This window comes from Alligator mississippiensis, chromosome 10 (genome assembly GCF_030867095.1).
Source record: "Alligator mississippiensis isolate rAllMis1 chromosome 10, rAllMis1, whole genome shotgun sequence".
NCBI lineage: Eukaryota > Metazoa > Chordata > Crocodylia > Alligatoridae > Alligator > Alligator mississippiensis.
Genome location: NC_081833.1, coordinates 59,905,760 through 59,929,236, shown reverse-complemented (window position 1 = coordinate 59,929,236; position 23,477 = coordinate 59,905,760). Strand labels below are relative to the sequence as shown.

Genomic DNA, 23,477 nt, shown 5'->3' with positions numbered 1-23,477 from the left:
TAGACCCAAGTCTAATACAACTTTGAATTTAAGATGACACTCCGCCCCCCAGTAATTAGATTCTATATAGGGAAAATATATAAACTTGTTTTAGTTTTCCCTGTATAGAATCTAATTATTGGGGGGGTTATATTAAATTTGTCCCCCACATGATTACACCCTGGCATTTCTCCCCTCAGTATTATGCCCTTGCTGCCTTGCTCCCTCACCTGGCCCTCTCCTGCTGCTTGCCCCTGCCCCACCTTGTCTACTACACCTTATGCATTGATCTTGCCCAGCTCTAGTCTACCCAAAATGACTTCTCTGACCAGGTCAGTCTTTGAGTTTCCCATTTGTCTTTCCTTCACTTGCACATCAAGTCTGTTCTTGTCATTATCCTGCCAAATCCTGCTTCTTGTCACTGTGTCTATTTGTTTCTCCTATTCCTATGTTCACTCCAACCCAGGCTTCTCAATATTTTTGCTTCCTTCCACATAATAAAGTAAACCTTTTATTTGTTCTAATCTTTTCTCAAAACACGTATCCTAGGAAGCTCTTAGGCAATAACATGAAAGCATCAAGTATATCTAGGAAAGGGTAATTCAGAGTGTGGTGGTATCAGTGTTGTCTAAGTTAAAAGTGCGAGTGTGTGCGTGTCTGAGCAAGCACACTTTTTTCTGCATTTAATTAGGACTAAGATCCTTGGTGCAGGGACTACATCTCTATTTGTACAGAGCAAAGCACAGTAATGATGCTTCACAAATAAGGCATTATTCTCAAAAAAATCACCTAATAGCAGATTGAGGATTTGTTTCTCCTTAAAGAGACAAATTAATCATTCCATGAATATTGTGTCTGTAATGTAGTTGAAATCACGGGAAAAGATTATTAGCAGCTTATACTTAGATCCTTGGGGTTGTGACCTCTTTCTGTAATCCAACATTATCTCATTATCACTTGCCAAGCTTCACCTAGGCTTATTGCTCTTATTCTTACCAATCAAGAAAACAAGGGTCTAATCCTGCAGCTTCTCCATGTGGGGAGGTGCCTCTGGAATTCAGGTGAGACTGGAAACTAGCAGGAAGAGCTCTCCAGACTGCATGGATATTACATGGTCTAAGGAGAAGTCATACAGTTTTTATTAATCCACACTTCTGGCTGTTGAGTAGCTGGCCATCCAGTAATTCAGTACAATGAGATCTCTTTGGTATTGTATGCTAGTGCCTTGGCTGTGGCATCTTTATACTTTGGAAAAGAATGATTAGTAAAGGGAGAGGCTAATATGTTTGTAAGTGGCTCTTGAGATTAATTGCAATTTGCAAAATCATTACAACTTTCATTAATGAATCTTGAAAATGCTACACAACAAATGCTAATGCTCCTTCAACTGAGGGGTACTGTGGAAAAAATAAGAATCAACATGCTTTAACAGAGGGACACTAGAGAGTTGTATGTCATTTCCCATTTCTGTAAGGCATTTTCCATACAGTGATAAAATCTGACTGACAGTTAAGATGACCTGATTTAGCTTCTTAGGTAAAGCTGGGCCCAGATTTAATGGGTAAGTAAACAAAGTAACATTTATAGATCCCCATCCAGTTTACCATCCACCCCACTGCCTAGGTCCTGCATATCCCAGATGCCCAAATTTATTGTAAAATCCCCTCAATTATTTTATGAGGCTTCTCAGCTTTGTTGATATCATCCACTACCACTCTGTATGCAGTGCAGAGTAGTAAAATAATGAAGACAAAGCAGGAGCAGAAAGATGCAGTAAAGCTTTTCTGCATTGTACAAAACTCCTAGCTTACAGTATTAGGTAATATGTTGGCAAAATGCCTGATTCCTGCTTACACTGGCTTTCACTCTTGCTACACATGGAGTTGCAATGGTGTGGGATTGTAACTGCAAAATTTGCTAGCATAGCTGGAGCTTTAAGGAGTTTAAGGTGAACTATTACCAATAGGCGCACACGGGATTGCAGATGGTGTTCTGGAAGGGATAGTGTGGAAGCTTCTTCCAATCACTAGCTCTTTCCAGTGCTTTTCTGTAAAGATTCTATCATTTATTCTACTACCCAAATGGCAACATCTCACTGGTGGAGGTAAAAAAAACATTCTGCAAGCACGGGTATAATTCATACTATTGTATTTTTTTTTAATCAATGTATTTACATTAAGTAGTTGGGAAGTTTATGCCTGAGTCAAAGGTTTGCTATAAGCGTTTTATAATATATGTAGTAATTATACTTGTGTGTATTTGCATGTTGTTATTAATTTAAAACCAGTTTTTGTTCAGTCAACTTTTGCAACTCCAGAACTAGAATACTATGCTAGGGTGTGAGATTCAGAAAGGAAAAAACTGACTAATCTACATTTTATTGTGAAGCTGTTCGTAAAACAAGGGAGAAGGGCGCTAAGGAAAAAAAAAAAAGACATTTAACACTGAGGTCAAAGTTCTGTAATAGTCAAAATTAAATGATAATAGAAGGTAACATTCATAATGTAGGTAAAGAGATTTTATTTGTAGTGATTGATGCGGTAGCATTGGGAGGGGTTGGGCAGGCTATGGCGAAGTTTTGGGTGCCTGCAGCTCCCCCATTCCCTCCTGGCGCTGTCCCGGGCCCAGTCTGCTCTGCCTCGCCCCACATGCAGATCCAGGGGCATGCACCCCCTGGATGAGCCACTCATGGCTTCATCCGGCACCTGCCCAGGCTATGCAGTGCCAGCCCCTGCTCCACTCCCACACTCACCCATCCCCATGGAGGGGCAGATCGAGGCCCCAGCAGTGAGGAAGGGAGTGGGACACAGGCAGGAGCAGGGGATGGGAGAGTGGGGGGGACAAGCGGAGGCCTGGGGAGCACATGATATTACAGATATTATTAATATCTACCATTGTGTTAGATATTAATAAAGCACACCTGGACTGTCTTTGTGGGGAAGAGGTGGTTATTTTTTTAAATTCTGAATGGCAGTTTACGATCAAAATGTAGTTTCTGGTTTTTAGCTTCTATATCTTTAGATTAGTGTTTTGTAACAGTTTTATGTTAAGATTAACATTGTCTAATTATAGGTCACAAAGTCTAAAATGTTCAAAAATGGAATTTGCTTATTTTAATTCATATCTACCATGATGTCAATAAAAGGTATGAAAAACAGCATTATAGTGACACCTGCAAAAGCATGTTATAAACTTTCTGGTGACCCTATTTTAGCAAATTTTGATAGTGATACTGGTTTTTAAACAAAGCTGTTTTGGCATCAGATACTACTAGTCCCCCTGCTTTCCACTGGGCACTACGATCTAGTAGGGATCACAGAGACTTGGTGGGACTCTTCTCATGACTGGAGTGTAGCCATAAAGGGCTGCATCCTTCACAGAAGGGATCGGGTAGGGAAGAGAGGTGGGGGTGTTGCCCTCTATGTGAAGGAGCAGTACACCTTCCTACAGGCCTATGTTGGCCCCAAAGAAGAACAGCTTGAAACCCTCTGGGTCAAGCTCCAGGGGAGGCATGGCAAGAGAGACCCGACTGTAGGTGTATACTACAGGCCACCTAACCAAGGAGAGGAACTTGAACCAACATTTGCCCGTGAACTAACGGAGGCTGCGTGTGTACGGGACATGGTTGTCATGGATGACTTCAACTACCCAGACATCTCCTGGGAGGAGTGCTTGGCCAGCTTGGATCAATCATGATCCTTCCTGACCGGCACTGAAGAGCTTTTTTTGACTCAAGAGGCGCACGCGACAGCCTAGGCAATAGTGACTATGAAATCATTATGTTCACAGTCTGTTGCAAGGCTGACAAAACAGATACTAAGCTCAAAGTCTTAGACTTTAAAAACACAAATTTTAATAAGCTCAGTTCACTAGCAGAGAATGCTCTGAGACCAAGGACCACAGGTAAAGGGAGCATGAGAAGAATGGTCATTCCTTAATGATACAATCCTTAAGGCTCAAAGAAAATCCATTGCCTTGTGGAGAAAAAGTAGGGACAGCCTCTAAGGAAGACTACTTGACAATGGCTTGCACTTGTAGAAAACAGATTAGGCAAGCTAAGGCAGAAACTGAACTAAAACTAGCTACAAGAATCAAGGACAACAAGAAGTCCTTCTTTAGCCAAATGAAGAGTAAAAGGAAAACTAATGAGAGTGTGGGGCTGCTGCTCAGTGCCTCAGGATACCTGGTCACTACCACTCAGAAAAAAAATGAAATTCCTAAATGGCTATTTTGCCTCAGTCTTTCACAAGACCAAGTGGAACAACATGCCAGGTAGGGCACAGAATGAGCAGGGTGGGATTGACACCATTCCCACCATTGCCATAGAACTGATGTACGATCAATTACAGTAATTAGACGTATATAAATCAGCAGGACTGGATGAACTCCACCCGAGAGTGCTGCAAGAATTGGCCGAAGTAATCGCAGAGCCCCTGGCAAAGGTCTTTCAAAAATCATGAGCTTCTGGAGAAATCCCAGAGGACTGGAAGAGAGCCAGTGTTGTGCCCATCTTCAAGAAGGGGAAGTGTGAAGACCCAGGAAACTACAGGCCAATTAGCTTAACTTCAATTCCAGGGAAAATCCTAGAAACATTCATCGAAGAGGCTTTATGTGACAAACTTGCAGAAGGCATGATACTGAATGACAGCCAGCATGGCTTCATTGTGGGCAGGTCTTGTCTGACCAACCTCATTTCTTTCTATGATCAGGTGACTCGTCACCTGGATGAGAGAAAAGCGGTTGACATCACGTACCTCAACTTCCAGAAAGCATTTGACCTGGTATCCCACGAGGTACTGATCAGAAAACTGGAAGATATTGGGCTTAACTGCAGGACTGTCAAGTGGGTGTGAAACTGGTTACAAGGTAGGACGCAGAGAGTCTAAATGAATGGATCTGTGTCATTCTGGTGAGATGTGGGCAGCGGTGTACCCCAGAGGTTGGTACTTGGCCCAGTGCTGTTCAATATCTTCATCAACGACCTGGACGAAGGGGTGAAAAGCCCATTGGCCAAGTTCGCAGACAACACCAAGATATGGGGTTGTGCGGACACACCCGCAGATAGGCTGCAGATACAGGCAGACCTAGACAGACTGGTATGTTGGGCAGAACAGAATCAGATGAGGTTCAGCATAGAGAAATGCAAAGTGCTGCATCTGGGAAGGAAGAATGCCCAGCACACCTACAGGCTGGGCATCGCTAACCTGACCAGCACTACAGATGAAAGTGATCTGGGGGTAACAACAGACCCCAGCATGAATATGAGCCAGCAGTGCAACGCAGTAGCCACTAAGGCCAATAAAACTCCAGTAAATCCAAAGAAGTGCTTCTCCTGCTTTACTCAACATTGGTGCGGCTGCAGCTGGAGTATTGTGTCCAGTTCTGGGCACCACACTTCAACAAGGACATGCTAAAACTCAAGAGAGTCCAGAGAAGGGCAACCCACATGATCCAGGACTTGCATGGCAAGCCATATGAGGAGAGGCTGATGGATCTCGGACTCTTCAGCCTAAAGAAAAGAAGGCTGAGAGGAGACCTGCTTGCAGCTTACCGCTATATCAGAGGTGCACATCAGGGGCTCAGTGAACAACTGTTCACTAGGGCGCTCTGGGGGAAAACTAGAAACAACGGCCACAAACTCCTGGAAGCTAGTTTCAGGCTGAACTTTGGGAAAAACTTCTTTACAGCTAGGGTGTCCAGACTATGGAACAAGCTCCCCCCAGAGGTGGTGCAGTCACCCTAGTGGTCTTCAGAGAAGACTGGACTGTCACCTGGCTGGGGTCATCTGACCCCAGATGTCTTTGCTGCCCATGCAGGGGGCTGGGCCTGATGATCCCTCAGGGTCCCTTTCAGCCCTATGATTCTACTACTTATCTACTATGCACACCTGGGCTGTTTTGGCAGCAACTGTTAGCCTACCAAGATAGCAGCATCCCCCAAACAGTAGAGGCCTTCATAATTTAAATAGTTTGGGTTTTTTTGGTTTTAGCGCTGGATCCTAAACAAAGTTGTAAACACAATAGTTGGTGAATCTGAACAGTGATTTGGTATATCAGCTAACGTAGGCTTGTTTTACATATGCACCATATGTGTCCTATAGTAACATAAGTAATGTTTATCTTTCAATGAGCAGTTCAAAAATCATCAAATGGCCACAGGCTTTATGCAGCTTTTGTATTTCATAAGTTAATAAGGTCTTTCCTTTAAAACTTTATCTATAAATCTGAAATAGGCTACCTGTAATCCTGTAGCATCAAATTAGGAAATTAGTAAAGTACAGTGGGTTTTCAGAGAGAACAGTTTTATACCAATATTACCAAAACCAACTAAAATTCCATTTCTCTTTATACCTAGGTAGAAAAGCTCTTAAGAGCAGTTGCTGATGGAGATCTGGAAATGGTAAGTCTAGAATGACTTGATGCATCTGTTTTTTCTCATCTGTTTTTCTTAAATTGAGGAAGCTTTTTATACAAAACATTGAATAGATAATCAGTGTCTTTTCTTTCTAAAAAAAATAGATAAGTCCAGTGGTGCTACTGTGAATATTCACTCAGTGTTTCAAGAATACTCAGCTAACAATATTTTGAAGGGTCAGTATTTTGACGAGTCTGTGGTTTGCTGTAGTAGAGGGAGTACTTTTAGATCTGAGCAAATACATTGCCAATTATAGGAGAAATCACTGAATTTAATCTTTTAAGCATGCTTCTTTAACTCTTTGATTTAAGATGCTTTAGCTTTATCATTTTTATTTGGTGTATTCATGATTTTAAAATAAAACGAACTCCATGTTCCCCATGCCTAGTTCCTCTAGAACAGAGTTCCTCAATGTACTTGGTAGGTAGCCTCTTGCAAACGTTGCTCATGACTTCTTCCTGCTCAAAAACACAGTTCAGAATATTCTAGAAATGGTGTCAATCCAGTACAACCCTGTTCTCCATCACCAATCTATCATGTAGACATGTGGTCTCTGAACTTCATTTTTTCACTACTTGTAAAACTAGACACCAGTGATGCCAAAAAGAAACAATGTCTGAATCTCCCTGGTGCTTAATTAACTGTTTCATTCACTTGTGTAACTGTGGATTTCAGTAGAATCATTTCATGTTTTCTGCAGTATCAGCAAAAGGAAAATGTGACCAAAGTCCTAGTTTGTTTTTCTCCACTTCCTTTTCCTGTGGGTTTCTTGGATCCTCATTCTCTTTCTGCTGCTCCCCTGAGTCATGGCTTTATCTCTGTTAATCTGGGTTTTGATGCTCTTTGAGGATGTTGCATTCTAGGATAGTAAGTTTTTTTTTTTTCCTTTTCCAGTAGATTCCCTTTTCTGTTTTTTAATGAGTAACTTGTGACTTCACGAATTAAAGCCCACTCTTTAAAAAGCATGCACATTACTTCAACTTGCACATGCAAGGAGCTCAGTCTTCAAGACTGATCACAATGAAGCTTCCTTCAGGACCAGCCTAACCAAAACTGGACAATAATTGTCAGATTCAGGGTCTCTCTGTCAAATATTGACTTTTTTTCACTAGTACTCATCATTGGCAATCCCTCAATCAGAGGATCATCTCTAACATGACTCATTGAGAGATCTTGAGGTGACTTAAGAGTCCAATCTTTGAGCCACAGATCCATCTACAGAAATGACAGGTCTTTCCACGGGAAGAGTAGGCTGGGATTCCTCTCCTTTTCCTTCCTCTGCTCTCTTTCCTCTGCTTTGAGGGCAAGACAGGATGCCACTTGGTTGAGGTTGCAGTGGCCTTGGAGTTGGTTAACAGCCAGCTCCTCCCAGCTCTTGATATTGGTATCTATTTTCTTGAGGTAACTAGCACTACCTGATACCTACTATATTAGCAGAGCCTAGATAGCGATGTGCAGTCATTTAGAATTGTAAGTGAACAAATATGCTTATATTGCAGATACTGAACCAGATCCTGAATTCTTTAACAAGGAAAACACCACTGCCAAATTGGCCAGTAATCATTTAGGAAAACTTGGAGTCCTTTTGAGTCCTATACTGATTTGGGTGCAAGAAGACTATAGAATTGGTCCCAGTGGCTGTCCATAAAAAAACAAAACAAAACAAAACAGAGGTGGCCTGTTTTAAAAGCAAACAGTGTCATTTGTTCAAAACATCTTAGCTGTGGAACAGTCAAAGGAATGTTCAGATCTTGCTAAGGACATGATGAGTTGATTAAATTTTGCTTATTTGTTTTACATGTTGCATCATACTGCGCAGTAGTTATAAAAATATAAAATCCAAATGTTTCTTGAGCTCCGGATTGCATGTATGTATTGTGCATTCTGCAGGACCTACTTACATTGTGCGCATAGCATGTGTAACAATTATGTCTGCACATATGCATTAAAATGCAACTAATGTTTTGTCAAGTGCTTGTTGTGATAGCATAAACAGTGAATGAAAAGTTAAGACTTCAGATATCATTTATACAGATTAGACATGAGTTTGCAATTTGGATATGTTTTGACTTTACACTTCATTTCCAATAAATAGCTGGCTTCTGTAGTAATATCAACGTCAATGTTTGTATCCTATAATTTGCATTACTTACTGTTTACCTTCTAGCTATTGCTGCAGTTTTCTTCTTTCCATCTGAAACATTTTAAAATAATGTTACTTTTCTAAAGACATTTTACTGAAAAAATAGCAGGTGACACACAAACCTTTGAATCTAAATTTGCAGGCATTTGTGATTTTTGAGGGAGTTTATTTAAAAATTCATAAGACAAGATTGTGGAAGCCCTGTGTAAGAGTGTGGGGCAGGGTGCTGGCAACCTCTGGCCTGCAGGCTGGATCCAGCCTCCATGATTAGGTCTGGCCTGGGAAGCTGGGCAGTTGGGTGGAAGGTTGATATTGCACAGGGGAGTGGCAAATGGCAGGGGCAGCTGTCTGAAGCAGAGGTCTCCCTTCAGGCCATATTCTGTTAAAGTGACCTGCTGGTCCTAAAGGATTGCTAATCCCTCATGTAGGGTATAGTGGGTTCATGTGCAGGCTGTACATGAGAAAGTTTATTTGTTTCTGAAAATTTTGATAGGATAACATGTCAAACAGTATCAGCAGTAATATAGGTTGACAATGGCATCATAAAACAGTTTGTATATAATAAAGTACATATTACAGTTGATTTGCTAATCTGTTTGGTCTCAGTCAAAGGATAGGCATAAGTACCAGGTGACAAGAAAGGAGAGAACTATAGGAAAGGACTGTACAGTCACTTGTTAATTAAATCTTAAGATAGAGAAACTCAGCTTCAGTGATTGTCTTGAGTCAACCTCAGAAGTAAACTGGAAAAAAGTGTTTGCCTGTTTCTAGACCTGTATCTAATCCCCACTTCTTCCCAAAAGAGACACCTTAAACCTCTGTCAGCCTGGTGCTTCATCTATAAAATGGAACAGAATGATGTAGGGCTAGAAAACTATTTAAAAAAATTGATTGCAATTAATTTTTTAATCGCACAACTAGTTGCAATTAATTGTGATTTTAATCACACAGCTGAAAACTAAAAAAATATACAAAATTATGCAGGTACTTTGCATGGTGGGGGTGTGTGAAGGTGTGGGGGACTAAGGGAGGGTGTGTGTGTGTGTGTGTGTGTGTGTGTGTGTGTGTGTGTGGAGGAGGGGGGGGGTTGGAGCCCGGGGGGGGGGGGGAGGGTCCTGCACATGCTGGCAGGATGCAGGCTACTGGGGGTCACGAGTGAGGAGCAGGGCTGGTGGGGCTGTGGCTTGGGAGTGAAGGGCAGGGGCAGACACAGGCATATCACTGCCCCCCCCCTTCATTATCCCCTTCCCACCCCCATGTGTCCTCTTTTAAACGAAATATGGTAAACATAGAAGAATCTAGCCCGGCGGCATGTAAAGCAGCACCCAGCAGTTAAGTCTGTGAAGGGGAAGGAGGGGCAGATTGAGGCCTCCACGGTGAGGGCAGGAGTAGGGCAGGGGCTAGGGTGAATGGGGCCCTGGGGCTGAGGTGGGTTGTGGGATGGAGCCACAGGCAGCTTGTCCGAGGGCATGGGGAGGGGGAGTGCAGCTCCCTGCCACTGCATGCACTCCCAAGGGAGGCATGAGGCACAGCATGGCTGACATGCTGGACTCACAGGGCAAAGACAGCAGGGAGCGGAGCCCTAGCCCACAGCAGGCAGCTTTGCTTTGCCCTGCGCAGAAATCGGGCGGGGGGGGGGCCCATACCCTCACCATGCCTCCCCCAGGGTTGTGCACAGCAGTGGGGAGCCATGTCCCCCCATCCGTGAATGAGCCAACCTGCAGCTCTGTCCCACAGCCCGCCCTGGCCCTAGGGCCCCGTTCACCCCAGCCCCTGCCCTTTCCCTGCTCTCTCCATCACCATGCGGGTCTTGATCTGTGTCCCCTCCGGCCCTTTCCTTCTTCCCCCATCCCTTCCCCTCCACAGACTTACCTGCTGAGCGCTGCTCTCCATGCTGCTGGGCTGCATTCCTGACTGTATGCAGGCTGTGTTGGTGTGTGTCTGTATGTTCTCAACCCCCTGCCTTCCTGTTGCAGTAGCCCAGAGCCTACGCCCAGGCTGCCCTGTGGTTCCCTGCACTGCCAGTGCTGCCCTTTTGGGCAGCCTGGAGGCAGCGTTGATGGCAACGGAGCAGAGCCTGGGTGCAGGCTCCAAAACCACATTCACGATTAACATGTTAAAAAAATTAAAGCAAGAACCAATTAACACGTTAATCATGGACGTTAATAGCAATTAATTGACAGCCCTAGAATATTGCTTTACCTTGAACTGTGGACCTCTTGAATCCTGTTTATTTCTAGATTTACGTAGAATAAACATTATTGCCCTGTTTTACAGATGGGTAAGCCAAAACATACAGATGTTGAGACCCATATTTCCAAATATAGCCCTGAATTTTCACTAACAATCTTTACACAGCAAAAGCTTGATTTCTTTTTACGTGGTGCTGAGCATGTTACATGTCCCAGTTATGTCAGCTGCGTGTGTGGAAAAGCAATGTACAAAGCACAGGATTGCGATCCAGGAGACCTAGGTTCTTTTCTTAGCTCTGACTTGCTGGGTTACCTTGGACAAATGACTTCATCTTTGTACTTCAGTTTTCCTACCCATAAAATGGGGATAATGATACTGTCTCCTTCATTAAGTACTTTAAGACTGATGAATGAGAGGCACAATATGAGCGAGGTACTTTGTTTTGTTATAGCTGTATGGTTGCTTAAGGCTGTGAAAAACTGGGTACCTGGCAATTGAGTTGCATACAATAGGAGTAAAAAATGTCGCCCTGTCTTTTCAAGAAGGCACTGTTGTCCAGTGAACTGAAAATCAGAAGTCTGGCTCCAAATAATGGTTCAGACACTGGCTTGCTGTGCATCTGTGAGGGAATCAGATTACTTCCTTGCCCTTCCTACAAGGAGGATATTTAACATTTTCCTGACTAGAAATGGATTTGGAAGACTTAACATGCAGAATATTGAATGAATTTCCACAAGCAATTTTTTAAATTCCTTTTGCCAAAGCTTAATACATATGAGAAAAATTTTGAGAAAGATTAACCAGGTACCTGACATTTTAGCTGGGAAAACCTAGTTCCAACCTTGACTAACTGATACTCAACAATACAGAGCACAAAGATGTTTCATCTCTTTGTTCTGAAAATAAATCATTTCATTTTATTCCTTGTGGCTTCCTTTGCCTCTTTGCTTGAATGGAATTGGTGTATGTCCTCATGTCAAACTGTTTGTTATGAACAGAATTCTCTCGTTGGGTGGCAAAGGTTACAGCTGGGGTAGCTGTTAAACATGATTATTTGAAAGCCTTCATCTTGTTTTGTGACTAGCTGAGGTTTGTTTCCATAGGAACTGAAGCAGCAGTAGGGTCATTAGCCGGGTTGCAGATTTCCGTTGCAACTGCTCTCTCTGCATACAAGAACAGACTTTCAAGCCAATCTCGTGAAACCTAAAGATTAAATTTTTATCCTGTGGTTATTCAGGAAGCAAAGAAAACCATTTTTCCCCTCCATTGTAGCATCTGCATAACCTCAGAAAGGACATTGGTTTTGGGCTGTGGATAAATTTGTTCATCCAGATTGCATTTGCTTAGTGACTGGTCCATCAAGGAAATGTCTTATTTTGTAGATAAAATTTATTCCATTTTTGCAAGCTGGCTGTGCCTGTGATGGCAGAGATTATTCTTGTGGAGGAGGTGGAGTTGGGATAAAATGTACATAGAAAAGACTTAGCTTTATATCCAGCATTGCTTTCTGAGGGACTGGGAAGGTTGGGAGTCTTTGCTTCAGCTTAAAGATCTAACCTTGTTCTTCTTTGCTGCTGAAAGCCAATGGGGAAGTACTGGATGTATTATTTATGGAAATTGCTAGCAGTGGTCTTGGAAGATGTATACCTCTGAAGTGCAGCTTTGGCTCAAAGACCACTACATGAGATAATTATCCTGGAGCTAATCTTCCCATTTTTAAAAGAAGAATACTAAGAAGGTTGCGGAGTGACAGCTCTCAGCATATGCATGCTTTATAGCATCTCAAGACCCCTTGTAGTTGGAGCCCACACCACCCTTTAACACAGAGACTGTCCCTCGAATGAAGATCAGGTGTCCTAGTTGACATGAGAAGGTCTACTAGCTCTCTTCAGAGCTGTGGGAGTGTTGATTGGTCTGCAAACCTTAGCTGGAGCAAACAAGGCTTTCTTTCAGTGGCTTCATGTTTTACCAATTTCCCCACCTCTGCAAGCAAAATCTACAGCATCCCACAATCCATCTTCCCATGCTCAGTGTAGATGTTGGGTTTTCTTTTTAGTGTCAGGGTTATACCCATTTTGTTTTGATCCATTTGGTTGTACAAAAAAGTGCTTAATAGTGCTTTGAGATTGGAGCAAGCTGGCTAAACTTCAGTCCAGATAAGACTGAGGGTGATGCTGGCAAGTCACAAAAACAGTTGGAGAATATGGCCCCTTTTGTTGAGGTTATCTGCCAACAGAGCCTCAAATTAACTACTTTGATATGGACAAATCCCAAGTTGTCTTTTAGATAGTTATGTTGCTGTGACCACAGCTGCTTTGCACTGTTCTTACTTGGCCAGTAGAGAGCAACATTTTCTTTGTGATGCTGACTATACTACAGATCTGCTTGGAAACTTTAACAGAAAGTAGTTGCCTCCTTTCTTGAATGATGTGTTCAGTTGAGAACAAGGGCTCTCAAATCTACATTGATGCTTGCTGATTTCCTGATGGAAATTAAGGGTGGTATTCTGTTCCCTTAGTCATATAGGTGTCCAGATATGGCCATCTACATGGCATTTCTGGTTGTATGAGTGCCAAACATGAGATGATATGTTAATTAGCAGAATTAGGTTATCGGATATTCATGAGATACTTTATGTGCACCTCAATTTACAAGTGTATTTAACCTTTTGACCAAAATCCTTGGCTAATCCATTGCAGTTGGGAACAGGTATACTTGTACATATTTAAACTTTTGGTGAGGCATAACTTGAGAACTTAACATTAACATTGAAAGCTACAATAACAGCATTTGTATTTGCTTGATGGGGTATGTGTGTTGACTGTGACCAGTACAGAGTTGAAGAGAAGGGCCTGCAGGCAGGGCTTTACTTGTTTTAGACTCTGCAGGGAACTCTTCCCTACTACTGAACACCACGACAGGCCTAGAGCTCTTATTATTTCTCCTGCTGTTCCTTCCTGCTGCTTGTTTGGAGGCAGGGCCAGATTTTTTTTTTTTTTCCTGTCTTGCTGAATGTACCATAGGACTCAAGAAGTGAACTTGCAATGATGGTAGGATTGCTTAGTGGATGAAAACAAGCCTGTAGAAAGGCTGTCTGTCTCCTTTTCAGCTGCGGCTTGTGCAGTCATTCGCAAAAATTAGGGCCTTGTACATTTAGACACTGATATTGCCCTTAATGGTTGGGAAAGGTGCCCAGGTCTTAAGGAGTTGCAGCTCTAAGAATTTACTGTACCTGTACAGTGTGGGCTCTGGATAAATGTAGTCATCCTTGTCACATTTTATATTCTTCAAAGCAGATGATGAATCAAGCTTTGCATTAACGTGAGCTGGCATAAACCAGCTCAGCAGTCTGACCTGAAAAGGATTTGAAAGAGCTTGAAGAGAGGTGAACAATGAAGCCTTGACTGGGCAGTGGGAAGTCATTTATAATTTACTTCATTGCTACTAGGTGAACTGCTGCCGGCTTCCTTGCCAGCAGGAGGTTTCATTTTTTTAATTTGTCCTGCAGGGGAGTCAAAGTTATTGAGTGATTCATTCTGGCTCTTGCTGATTTATTTTGCGTTTAGGTATACGTATGTGTGTGAAATGTTATGTTTGTTATGTGTGCAGACAAGGTTCTTTGTGTAAATCTGCTATCTTTTATTAGACCAACTGAAATAGTTGGAAAAAATCTTGGCAAGCTTTTGGGTATAAATACCCTTCGTCAGGCTTGAGGAGGCATCTGCAGTTGGTGTGCTGTTCATTCCATCTAGGAAGAGCAAACACCAATTGCAGATGCTTCCTCAGCTTGATGAAGGGTATTTACACATAAAAGCTTGCCAAGAAGAATTTTTCCAACTTTTTGAGTTGGTCTAATAAAAGATAGCAGATTTACACAAAGAACCTTGTCTGCCTACCAGGGGTACAACCTTCCCCTGTACCATGGAACATATTTATACATGTGTGCACTTACTGGGGGACAGAAATCTCTAACGGAGTACCTGCTTTTTCTGCCAGGTTCGTTACCTCTTGGAATTGATGGAAGAAGACTTAGAAGATGAAGAGGAAGCTGTCAGTACTGTGAAGTCAGAATTTTGTCATCCGCTGTGCCAATGCTCAAAATGCTGGCCAGCACAAAAGGTTGGAATATTCACCACTGTGTGAGCAGAATCCCTGTTGTGTTCCTGTAGTTTAGTTTTCAGCCCAAGGGAAATAACACATCTGTTCTTCTGCCCAGCTGTATCTCTGCTCACAGGAGACCTGCAATTAAAAGTGTGCAGACTTGATGGAGTTCATTACCTCACAAGATTAAACTGCTCTCTTTGCTGATCAGGCTATGGAGAGGACTGGGGTAAAAGAGTACACACAAGGTCATTTTACCCTCTATATGAAAATCTCAGTATTTTGGATTTTCTATTTTGTTCCTCTTTTTGCATTGTTTTTGCCCAGGTTATGGAGCCTGTACTTTTGGTATTAAGCAGGTTGGATAAGTAAGGATAAGGAAAAGTTCTGTTATAAGCCTCCTAGTCTTTTCCTTCAGCCTCTAGCTCAGTGGTGCTTAACCCACAGCCCCAGGAGCAAGATCCAGCCCCCAAAATGGTTGTATCCATCAACAGCAAGCAGCTCAGCCCAGCATATCCTCTTCCCTACCATGCATTATATCACTGACTCCCTCCACAGCCCTCCTTGCTCCCTCCCTCCCAGGACCTGCTTCCTCTCATTTTCCCACCTCCTCTGTGGCAGGCACAGCTTACTGCCATACTGCCTCTGAACTTTGGTAGCCACCTCCATCTCTTCATTCTCCACTTCCCTATCAAAGGGTAGTGGTGGCCTGTAGTGCAGTCAGGTCATAAGCACCCTGCTTGCAGTTCGAGAAGATTTAGCACCACTGTTCAAGCTACTCTAGGCCTCCCCAGTTTCTGTACTGCTCTGGGCCCCCCTGATAACCAGCTCCCTCTCAACCCTTAGACTGTCTGTCTCCTGTAATCAGACTAACAGGAAATCTGTCCACATAGGCTAAGTATAGACAGTCAAAAAGCCCAAGGCTGAATAGATTCAGTCTTTGCAAGTTGGTCTAAACTGCAGAAATTAAATTGAGAAACAACTGGACAGACACTTAATTTTGATTCAGGAAATGCCACCACATTCCTGCAGTGGCTCAGGCCAGAATCTGGGGGGTGCTAAAGCACAGCTCTTTGGCACGTAGCTAGCGTGGGCTTTGTGTTCGCTGCTTCTTCCCGCTGTGCTTGAGGTCTCTGGGATTTGTAGTCCAGAATCACAGCAATAGGACTTTGCAGTATTGCTCATCACTTTCTCTTCTTGCTTCCAGGTGCCTCTAGGATTTGTAGTCCAGCCATCAGTAAGTTTAGCAGGGCAGGCTAGCTCTGTACTCAGGGGTAGGGCATATTTAACTCGCCTCCCTGGCCCCTGGCCCCAGACGGGGTTTGCCTGGGAGGGGCAGTCCCTCCCTCCCCCAACCCTTCTGTGCTGGAGCAGTTGGCCCAGAGCAGCCCAGGGCTGGAAATCATTCTGGGGGACTGTGATTTAATTTGAACCAGGAAGGGGACTGGGACAGAAGTTTCATAAACTGGTTTGACCCAAATCAGTTAAGTCTGATACTGCATTCAACCAGGTTTATCTTAAACCAGTTTCAGCCATTTTGAAACTGGTTTATGTGCATTGAACTTCTGTTCTACTACAGGTTTAAATCAGTTTCTGCTGAGGTAAACCGGTTTATGTGTAACTTCTGTCCCTAGCTCTAGTGATTAGTACAAGGCTGAGAAGATCATTTTAACTTGTATAGCATCTTTCATACAAACTGAATCTAGAACCACCTCAAACTTAAATAAAGATACATGTGCTGGCACAACTGATTTGTTTCATTGCATGAAAAATGTGTAGCCTGTTGCCTCTGTCCATTGATCCTGCAGGACAATGGGCAATGTATTTGCTGCTTGCAGAGGCATGTCCAGAGATTCCCTGAGGTGTCTAAGCAGAGAAATTTGGGTTCCCTGGTTGTTGAGACATGCCCTAGGGAATCTCTGGGGTGCATCTCTGTAAGCAGGGAAAACTGGGGTTCCTCACTGGCAGACATGCCCTGGTGATTCCCTGTGCAGGAATTCCTGGGGCACACAGGAATGGGCCCCTCTAGCCCTGGGAGCACCTGCTGGGGATGGCTGCAGAGCACAACCAACTCCAGGCTGCCCATACTCTCTCCTGCCATAAAGCTAATAGATGTCTGCTGCATAAAGCAGCAGAAAATATTACCACCTTTTGTCATGGCCACAAATTTGGGAACTTGTGGTGTGACAAATGGTATAGACGTCTGTTTGCTTTGCCTTTGTGTCTCCATAATAAATTGCTATGACAGTACAAAAGTGACATCTGTCTCCATTCTGTGAGAGCAGAACAGGGTAGATCTGTAGAATGCTAACGAGGAAGAAGGTGCTGTAACATCTGTCAGCAGGCACTGTATTCATTTCCAGGCAGGTGCATTCATATTTAGACTAATTAATTCAGAGGTGTACGTGTTTGTAAATGACATCCTGCTTCATCAGATGCTATGAATTGTATGTGTGTAAAACAAAGTTGAAATATAATATTAACTCCTACCTTCCATATCCAGTAGCATCCCTGTAGAACTAACAACTATGTGGGTCTGATCCATTTAGTAGCATCACTGAACTAAAAAGGTTTTCAGCCCCTACTAATTATGGATTTTTTAAAATTTTCTGCACTTTCTCTGTAGCAATCTATCTTGTAGGAGGGAGAGAAAAATAAGACAACTTTCACTTTCACCAGTTCCACCAAACTACCCTCATATCTCACGGAGGACCTTGAATGAGACTCCTTGGACAATATTGTTTATGTCCCTATGTTGGTTGCATATATACCCTGTAGATATCTAATGGTGGATTCATAGAAAAGTAGGACTGGAAGGGACCTCAGGAAGTCATTTATCCCAACCCTCTGCTTAAACCATCCTAGACAAGTGTTTGTGTAAATTGCTTTTAAAGACTGCTGAGCATGGTGGAAGTGGTGTGCTCAGTTGTCCATGACTTTTATTTTTTCTCACAACAGACACTTGCCAGGATGCCTGCTAATGGACTTGGCATAAATGTTTCAAACCAGGATGGCTTTACACCATTACATGTGGCTGCACTGCACGGACATGCAGAATTGGTCTCCCTCTTGTTGAAGCACGGTGCCAGTGTTGGTGCTAGAAATATAAACCATGCAGTCCCTCTTCATCTGGCCTGTCAGAAAGGTCATTTTCAGGTAATTTTTTTTGTATAGCCACAGGTGCAGTAGCTAGACTTTAATGGGGCATGGGTGGTTCATCAATCCTTAGGTAGGCAAGATGTGAAAAAGGGGAGGGGGGTGAGATTGAGAAATAGGAACATCCAGGAAGTGGGAGAGAGCTTAGAGTAGCAGAGGCCAGAGGTTAAAGAATGGGATTTTCTGATATAGTCTGCTATGGAGCTGCTTTATGCTGTACAAGGAAGATGGGCAGAGTGAGGATCTCTTCCTGCTTGGATTTGGGCAAGGCCTTGACATAGCAGACATCTTTGTTTTGAAGAGAGGAGGCAGAGAATTAGACCAAATAGGGGTTTGACTCCTTATGTTGGATTGAATAACATAGCATGAAAGGGCTCCATGAAGTCCTAAAAATGATGAGAGTATCCTTCCTAAACATTAAATGATATGCAGGTTCCTGTATTTCCTCCTAAATCCAAAAGGGTGGCAAGTATTGAAGGACATTGCAGCATCTAGTGGCTCTGCCACCAAGCCTGTCATTTTCAGGTGTCAAGAACAGAAAAAGAATGTAGTTCAAACTATTGTCACTTTATTATACCTCCAGTGCAAACGAGTTACTGCTTCCCTTTACTGCATGACTTCAGACCTGTGCTTACAATACACTCAAGAAAATCAGAAGTACAATTTTCCTGTTTGCATGCATCACTCCTATAATGTTGAAAACACGCACACAATTTTAAAAGATATGGTTATATGCAGTCTTGTCTTATGTACACATATTCACTTTGTATGTTTCTACGAAGGGTGGAAACATCAACTACAGATTCTTTGAAGAGGTTACTGATCTGAATGCATGAGGCCAGATAGTTCTAATTAACTTACAGGGCCCCAATGGGAGTTTTGCCATTGACTGCTAATGGGCTCATGGTCAAAACTGATCGACTGTTTTGATTTGTCATTTGCCAGTCAACAGTGTAAACTAGGTACTCTGGAGTAAAGGAACTAATACAATAACCTGTTACACTAATCTGCCATTTCCATTTTTGCATCCCCAAACTACTGACACACTTTCAAACTTACCTTGTGAAGTATAGCTAATGCAAAGATCTAACGGTGAGGAATATTTTTAACATTTAAGATGCTGGTTGCTTATTTTAAAATGGCTTGTGCTTCAGCAGTTTAAAGCTTCCATCTGCAGATAGAAGGACACTTCTTATTCCAGGACAGACTTGACCATAAATTAAGCATTTTAAGGGTCCTACTAGATTGAAAAGTATTTAGTTTTTATGATTAGTCTCCTTGCTCAGACACTGTTCCAACAGCCATACAGTGGAGTAGAAGTTCAGTATACTGTATTTACTCAAATTCAATATAAGGTGTTTTTCCCCAGTCAGCTTGTGGCAGCTAAGCTCTGGCTTTGGCTCCAGGCTTGGGGCCAAAGCTGGAGTTGATTGAGCTGTCACCTGCCCCAGGTCACAGTAGCTCGTGCGATAGGGTAGGGGATTTGTGGCAAGGGGACTATGAGGGAAATGGTGTGGGGGAGACGCATGTGGGGAGACCTACGTTTGGGGTGGGGAACACATCAGGGAGATCACGCAACCTGCACCTCCGCCAGTTACCTGGGCTTTGGCTCCAGCTCTGCCCTGACCCAGCCAGGCCTGGAGCTGCTGCCACTGTTTCTGCCTGGCCTGGCTGGGCTGGGTTGGACCAGGGCTGGGGACTTTCTCTGCCAGTGTCACCCCAAAGTTAAGTGGGGGGGGCAGGGTTCAGGGAGGGGAACAGGCAGCAGAGGGGCAGCAATGTGCTGGAGACAGGCTTGAGGAAGGTGGCAAGGGGTGAATTGGTGGGTAGGGGAGCACATGGTAGGTAGACAAGGGTAAAGAGGTGGGGAGATTAGTTACTGATAGGGTACAAGTAGCAGAGGGAACAGGCAGCAGGGGGCAAGTACTGGCACAGGGGGCAAGGGGTGGGGAGCAGGCAGCAGGGGTGTGGGGGGGGAAGAGGCAAGGGAGATGGGCATGGTCATGTGCGGGGCAGGCAAGGGGCAGGCCCCCCTCCTGCTACCCATACTACAGCAGTGGGGGGATGAATTTTAAGATGACAGCCAAATAATTAGATTTTATACATGGAAAATTTATAATAAAGTTATTATTTTCCATGTATAGAATGTAATTATTGGAGGCTTGTCTTAAATTCAAAGCTGTCCTGGATTTGGTTAAATATGGTAGTTCAGGTGATTTAATAGATTCTAAACTCTTCTGAGAAGAGATTGTCTTCCTGTATGTTGGTGTAGCATCTTGCACTTCTGTATATGCCTCCTAATTGATCTTTTAGCTTAACAGTTTGCCTTCAATGAAAAAGCAAGCTTTTGTGCAGTATATCACTTTGAACAGACACTTAATCATCCATCTCTTAGAAAACAGTGTACCACTCTAAATATTAACTCTGGTCAATATAATATTTTTCCTGTGTTTTTTAAATGTCTTTACTAATGGGCTAAATTCTGCTGTCGCCAAACAAACAAAGCAGTTATCTTCATGGGTCAGTGCTGACCATTTATGTTTCACCCTCCAAAAAGAACCAGGCTGCTTTGTGGAATAGGCTGTTGAGGATAAAGCTGGTACAGGCAAAAAGGAGGTTTGGGTTTTTTACATCCTAACACCAGAAAATTCTCCAGAGAGAGAGAAGATTCCTGCCTGGCTGCACTCACCCTATGCACTGAAACTGTTCCTATCTAATCTTTCTCTATATCTTAATGGCCTGAAATTATTGTACAATATAAGTGCTGGCTGTAATGGAAGCATCTTACATCGAACACGTAATGAATATCTTGAGCAACTGGGAATTCATACGTATTTTTATTTGGTTTAGACCATTTTCAACCCACATTTAAAAGCTTGTGTAATGTTTAAAGATTTTTTAAAAGTAAAACTTTAATAGCCGACTGCTGGCAGCAGAATTCCTACTAACAGACCTTATGCAAATAGCCCTGCTGAGAGCAAGAATGACTGCTTTTAATTAGGCTCTTGTAGGGTTTCTTCTCTTCTGCTTCAGTGACAGATTTAGTCTCCCTTGTGGTTACATAGTCATACATTGGGTCATTTAAAAATGTTTAGGTTTTTAAAGCCTGTTTGTGCTGTGCTTAGTTCTTTTCTGAGATTGTGGAGTCACGGAGCTGCTTTCACATGGTGCTGCATTTTTAGACACTTGAGTTTATTATAATGCTGATCCAGGGACTGACCCTGCTTCCCTTTCCATAATTTTAATTGCATGGACCCATCTGATCCAGCAGCATGCGTTTGCTTGACTCTCTTTAATGGTTGGTTTGGATTCCCTTGCACCCCTCACATAGCTTTTCCTTTCATAGTCTGAGTTCATATAAGCCTGTACATGCAAACATATATTCCTTTGCTGTTGGTACGGAGTGCTATGTGCTTCAACTCATTGAAATGTCCAGGCCAAGCAGATTCATCTGGTCTCCTTAAAGCTCTCTGAGTGGCTTACCGCATCTTCTTGGATGCAGGTTGAACAAGTCACATAAGTAGCACTGAAAGAGAAGAGGGATCTAGTGGCAGCATTGAACAGTCACTGTAGTGAGTGGGAGAAAGGGAAGATACCATATGTGGGACAGCAGGTGAAGAGCAGGGTTGAGAAATTTGGAAGAGGAAAAAAAAAGGAAAATATGGAGTGTGGAGAAAAGGAAGAGAAAAGCTAAAAAGAAGAGAGAGAGGAAACATCAAAGAAAATGTGAATAAGGGGAAAACAGAACACAGGATATCACAGTTCCTAGGTCCATTAGTGATAGTTCTGAGTGGTTTTAAGTCGCATGCTTCTTTCCTGTCATATATCCTATGACCCTTAATGTATTAAGACAGTGGTGCTCAACTTTTTGGCTCCACAGGCCAGATGCGTGGTGCTGGGCTGGTCCTCATGCTAGGATCGGGCCCAGTGCTGCCTTCTCTCAACCCTGCATGCCTGAATTGGGCCCTGCATGGCTTTGGCTGGCTCCCATGCACTGGGATGGAGTCCTGGGGCCTTGCACCACCTAGCACCATGTGTTGGGATCGGGCCATGGGGCCCTGCATGTTGGGATTGGTCACTGTGCTGTCTCCACCCAGCCCCATCCACCAGGATCTGCCCTGGGGGTCCTGCTGCCCCCATCCAGCCCTATGAAATGGGGTTAGGCCCCACGCTCCCTTGTGTACCAAATCCAGCCTGCAGGACCATGCCATCTGTCCCACGGGCCTCCCCATGAGTCTGGTAACTTGGCAACAGGGCAGCAGTGCCACCATTCCCCACCTCCAAATCTTCGAATCAGGAGGGACAGCTGGGTGGGCCAGATGACATAGTACAGGGGCTGGATCTGGCTAGCTGTTTGGGGTTGAGCACCCCTGCTCTAACTTGTTTAAAAACCAAAGGAACCACGCATTATTCTTCCTTTAGGCATTTGAAATAAGTAACCCTCCTGTCAGGGGACACTTATACTAAAATTACTTCATTTGCTATCCTTTCTCATTCTTCATTATCTCAGTTTCTGAAAAGGCTAATTCATACCCTCCCCCAAAACTGCCATTTGAAAAAGTTAGCCCATGTGATAACTTTGGACACTAGTCACAATCAGTCCTTAGATTGTCTGCATAAACCTAGATTGTCTTTAAACCAACTGGGCACAAATGGGAACAAACAAAATGAGGTGCACAAGGTCAAAGGATTCCGATTCTGAATTGCTTCCAGTTTGCATCTACCTCTTGCACTAAACTACTGGTTCTGGGTATCAGAAATATTCAGCACTGATTTGTGCTATCATAAAATGTATTCTACTGCAAGTGCCATTAATAGTGAATTAAGTGTACTTGTTCTGTAACTATGGCTTAGGTTTGTTAGTGTTTTAAACATGAACTTCTTATCTCTTCCAAAAGGTAGTACAATGCCTGATGGACTATGGTGCTAAACAAAATAAAAAAGATATACTTGGAAATACTCCTTTAATTTATGCCTGTTTGAATGGCCAGCATGAGACTGCTGCCTTGTTGTTACAGGTGAGATTGCATCCAAAAATGTTGTAAATAGTTTTTTTTGTGATATTAAGGTAGAATATGTCATGTTATAGTTTTAAATGCAAAACATTAGTATTCATATTCTTATTAAAGAATTTTTCCTTTAAAACTGCTTTAAAGAAAATTACGAACATTTCTTCCTTCCTCCTACACTTTAAACCCATCCCCTGGGGCACTTTGTTGAGAGAAACATTTCTATAATGTTACTGAAGGTAACACTTTTCTTACAGGATTGATTATATAAGAAAGGTATTTTCTTTTAAGAAATCTTTGATGTGCTTCACATATCCTCGTGTGCACTGTGATACCGAGCAGACGTATGCATGCAAAGGGAGATGAAGTAATCCATGAAATAGGATAGTGTATCATTGTTCAAAGGCTTATTGCTGTTGAACTGATGATTGCACTAATCCACACTTTCCAGATTCCCTATAGCTGAAAGATTTCTGATTCTT

General features: G+C 43.0%; 1 protein-coding gene across 9 annotated transcripts in view; it reads left to right on the top strand.

Moving 5' to 3' along the window:
* The window catches only part of ANKRD27 (ankyrin repeat domain 27), a 76,871-nt gene that overhangs the window by 44,730 nt on the left and 8,664 nt on the right, over positions 1-23,477 (top strand). For all 9 annotated transcript variants that reach the window (XM_059713841.1, XM_059713842.1, XM_006260871.4 and 6 more), the window contains 4 exons: positions 6,334-6,378; positions 14,726-14,848; positions 17,789-17,986; positions 22,885-23,004. In XM_059713841.1, the coding sequence (XP_059569824.1) occupies positions 6,334-6,378; positions 14,726-14,848; positions 17,789-17,986; positions 22,885-23,004 (486 nt within the window). The remainder of the gene's footprint in view (positions 1-6,333; positions 6,379-14,725; positions 14,849-17,788; positions 17,987-22,884; positions 23,005-23,477) is intronic.